The 4040-nt window shown below is 39.6% G+C and overlaps 2 protein-coding genes across 2 annotated transcripts; both read left to right on the top strand.

The window, feature by feature from the left end:
- Positions 1 to 352: 352 nt before the first annotated feature.
- Positions 353 to 1030, top strand: LOC142354216 (uncharacterized). Its single transcript, XM_075406468.1, has one exon. The coding sequence runs from the start codon at positions 353 to 355 to the stop codon at positions 1028 to 1030; it is 678 nt and encodes a 225-aa protein (XP_075262583.1).
- A 502-nt stretch (positions 1031 to 1532) lies between these two features.
- Positions 1533 to 2324, top strand: LOC142354215 (uncharacterized). Its single transcript, XM_075406467.1, has one exon. The coding sequence runs from the start codon at positions 1533 to 1535 to the stop codon at positions 2322 to 2324; it is 792 nt and encodes a 263-aa protein (XP_075262582.1).
- The last annotated feature ends 1716 nt before the right edge of the window (positions 2325 to 4040 follow it).

Genomic DNA, 4040 nt, shown 5'->3' with positions numbered 1-4040 from the left:
TATTGAGTCTTGTATCAAAAATATTTGACCCATTTGATTTTGTTTCCCCTTTTACTGTGAAAGCGCGGCTCCTTCTCAAAGATGTCTTGCGACTTCAAGGGATGATGTACTACCAAAGGAAATGATTGAGCGTTTCGAGTCCTGGAGCTCAGAATTACCAAAATTTGGGCTAATGAAAATACCTAGGAGCTACTTCTTCGGTTCGTTCGAGCACTTGGAATTACATGTCCTTGGTGACAGTTCACAGTAGGTGTTCAGCGCAGTTGCGTTTTTGCGTGCTCTCGTGAATTCTTCAGACCACGGAAAAAGAACAGAACTAGCCGTCGTCATTGGAAAGGCACGAGTAGCTCCGATGAAAGTGCTCACTGTTCCTAAACTTGAACTCCAAGCGGCTTTGCTGGCATCCCGCCTCAGAGAAGAGATATGCGAGGCGCTCACCATTCAGATTCAACGCACGTTTATGTGGACAGACAGTATCACAGGCCTTCAATGGTTGAATTCCCTAGAAAAACAGCCTATATTTGTCGCGAATCGTGTCTTCGAGATTCTAGAGGGAACAACAGTCGATCAATGGCATCACGTGGCAACGCAGAACAACTCGGCCGACGCCGGCACGAGGGGGTTGGCCTCGGAGGCGTTGCAGAACAGCGCTTGGTTACGTGGTCTTGATTTTCTTCGTACATCTGATTTTCCGTTTGGCCCGGGCACCGAAGTGGTGTCAAACGTCAAGTTGAAGCGTCAAGCATCTGATCCCAACCCTTTGGACAACTGTTCAGCCCTACAGTTCAACTCTTTAAATTCTGATTTCAGCATTCATCTGCGCAAATACAGTTCGTATCCAAAACTTCTTCGAATCGTTGCTTATCTCCTACGTATTCTTCCACAGCACGCCACCTATCGATCTGTAGATGGAAACATAGTAGATCCTGAGAAAATTACCGCAGCAGAAAAGAAACTGCAGCTTCTTGCACAAGCAGAGTCTTTCCCAACTGAGCTTATGCAATTCCGCAGCTCAAAAAAAAATCAGTAAAAAAAAGCCCTATTGCCGCTTATTCGCCGTTTGTCGTGCCCGGTGGCCTGCTCCGTTCCAGTGGCCGAATTAAGCACTTCACCGACCTCGAGTTCAATTTGAAGCACCCCATAATCCTCGACGGTCGACACCCACTGGTGTACGTTTTCTTACGCCATATGCACCTCAAAATCATGAAGGTAACGATTATCTTCGCGCACTTGTCCAACAGCAGTATGCTGTTCTGAAGCTTCATTCTATCCTCCGTTCGATTCGTTTTAATTGTGTCCTTTGCAGAAAACGAAGCACTAAGCCTGTTCAACCTATGATGGCTGATCTTCCCTCCGAACGTCTCGCCTTCCAGTGTCCGCCCTTTACGAATGTCGGTCTTGACTACTTTGGTCCGTTTCACGTCACGATCCGTCGCTCCTCTGATAAATAGTGGGGTTTCCTGCTCACCTGTCTCACGACCAGAGCCGTTCATGTTGAGATTGCACATTCGATGGATACAAATTCGTGTGTTATGGGTATTGAAGGCTTCATTGCTCGTCGTGGAATGCCGTTGGTCATTTGTTCTGACAACGGCACTAACTTTGTTGGTACAGAAAAAGAACTGTTGCTATGTTTCCTAAACTTAGACAAACAGAAAATTGCTTCGGAGTTGGCACAAAAGGGAGTCAAGTGGAAGTTTAATCCACCTGCTGCACCGCACCACGGAGGTGTTTGGGAAAGGCTAGTGCGGAGTTTCAAGCAAACATTTTACGCAATCCATGGCAATCGTCGGCTTACAGACGAAATACTCCTCACTACTTTCTGTCTGGTGGAACAGTCACTAAACAACCGCCCATTGACTTCCGTAAGTTCCGATGCCAACGATTTAGATGCATTAACGCCAAACCAATTTCTTTTGGCGAATCGCAGTACTTGCCTTCCTTCAGTCAACCCTGTCGATGACTTCAATCACCGAAAGCGATACGCCAGAGCGCAAGCTTACGCAAATGCCATTTGGAAACGATGGTTAAAAGAATACCTTCCCCCATTGAATCGTCGTTACAAATGGAATACTCCGTCAGATGAAATCTTGAAAACCGGTGACCTAGTTTGGATAATCGATAGCGACAGCCCAAGAGGCTATCATCCACTGGCTCGCATTTTAAGTCTACGTTATGGTAACGACGGCATCGCACGGTCCGCTCAAATTCAAACAAAATCAGTTTCATTGATTCGTCCTATTGTTAATTTGATACGAATTTTCGAATCATCAGTTTTGGGGCCTGAAGATGTTGCTGACGCAACTGCGTGTAAGCGTAAATAAAAGAGCATAATACTTGTTTGTTCGCACAGATTGTTCCAACTGGGATATAGCATAATGATTAGGACCTAGGGCCCTTAATCAGGAGGTTGTGATTCGAACACCGGTGAGACCAATTCTCTTTTTTGATATAGACGTCATCCAGAGGTCAAATTAATAGCATTTTTGACCTATTCCTACCTTGAAAAGAGCATCAGTTACGTTTGGCCGACAACCTTGCTAGTTGTCTGATTTAAATCTTACATACGTTATGAGTGTTGAGTCTTATATAGTGTTGAGTCTTATACGTTTAGTCTTATACATTGATTCTTATACGTTGTGAAATACAAAATTTTCTGTGCCGAAACAAGATTTTGCTTGCTATATCGACTTTGTACCGATACATTGCTGATCTCAGGAAATTAAGTCTTGAATTCTTTTTAGTTTTTTTATAATGACTTCGATTATTGATCCTTTTTAAAAGTTATCGCAACGAGAGCGGACAAAATTGATAAACATTTTCCTACCAAATAAACAAGAGAAACAGCTTTTTGATGCAACAAAGCTCAAATTATTTGAATTTCTTTTTTGATAGCGTATTAAGAATGAAAAATATTTTACACCTGGAAAGAAAAAGTTTGAAAACTTGTTTCTTTGAAAACTTTTTTTTCCTGTCTCTCAAATTTGTTTAAAATTTGCGCTAACAGAACAAGTATATAAAGTATATAAATTAAAATAGCAAAGAAGAGAAGCATCATTTTCCGTTCTCGCGATCTTTTCTAAGGTGTGATTGGCGAGAATGACAAAAAATTTTAATTTGTTTTTAAAATTGGATTTAAAACTTAAAAAGAGATAATAACTGTTTCGATACTACCAAAGTTCACTACCAGCAAAAATATTTTATTAGAAGCTTTTCGGATTCTTTCTGTTTCTGGTGATTTAATAGGACACAAACAAATCAAAATTTTCTAGCATTCTCTTTTCGCAATGTAAACAGTACAAAGATTTTTTCGACTATCAAGTTTGCATAACTTTTTTAAGCAAGGAAATTAGAGGGCCAGTTTAAAAAAGAAGACGATTTTATTTACTTATTAGAAAAAGAGACAGCACTGAGTCAGGAACAATTCACTCAAAAATTTTTTCGCAAAAGCTAGAGAAAAATTCCAAATATCTTTCTGATCAATTCACAAAATCTAAATAATGTCTCAACTCTCTTTTGGTTATCTTTTATACTTCTTCAGCTGCACTTCATTTATCTAATTTTAAATGTTGAACAATTGCTACTTGATTGCATTGATGAGATCGAATCAATTGTGAATCAAAATTTTCGCTGCTTTAAAAATTTATTTTGACAACTTCTTTTTCTTCATTTCTTTTATTTATGAATATTGGGTCTTGTAAACTGAAACTATCCGCTATAATCCGATGCAAAGAAAAATTGATGAACTAAGCGACGACCGTACAGATTGAAACACAATTATGTCTTGAACTAACTGAAAAAAATTAAGCAAAGTTGAATCAAATATACTGATGACAAATTACTTTATTTCACCTCGAAATTTCCTTAATTGTTTTTCAATCGGAAAACCTAACTAAATAAAACTGACGCTCGACGGACTTTTGATTGTTGGAAAAATTCATTACGTTTTTTTCAAACAATTAAATGTTGCATGTGCGCTGCCTACTTTTATGCCTTCATCAGGTGAGCATTAATTTTTAACTTAGTTAAGTTTGCTTTGA

The sequence above is a fragment of the Convolutriloba macropyga genome, chromosome 15, assembly GCF_964194025.1.
Source record: "Convolutriloba macropyga chromosome 15, txConMacr16.3, whole genome shotgun sequence".
Classification (NCBI taxonomy): domain Eukaryota; kingdom Metazoa; phylum Xenacoelomorpha; order Acoela; family Convolutidae; genus Convolutriloba; species Convolutriloba macropyga.
The sequence above is the reverse complement of the archived record's forward strand: the minus strand, read 5'-3'. Positions and strand labels throughout refer to the sequence as shown.

Excerpts from the sequence above, each read along its gene's own strand:
- LOC142354216 (XM_075406468.1), top strand. The coding sequence starts at position 353 with ATGAAAGTGCTCACTGTTCCTAAACTTGAACTCCAAGCGGCTTTGCTG.
- LOC142354215 (XM_075406467.1), top strand. The coding sequence starts at position 1,533 with ATGGGTATTGAAGGCTTCATTGCTCGTCGTGGAATGCCGTTGGTCATT.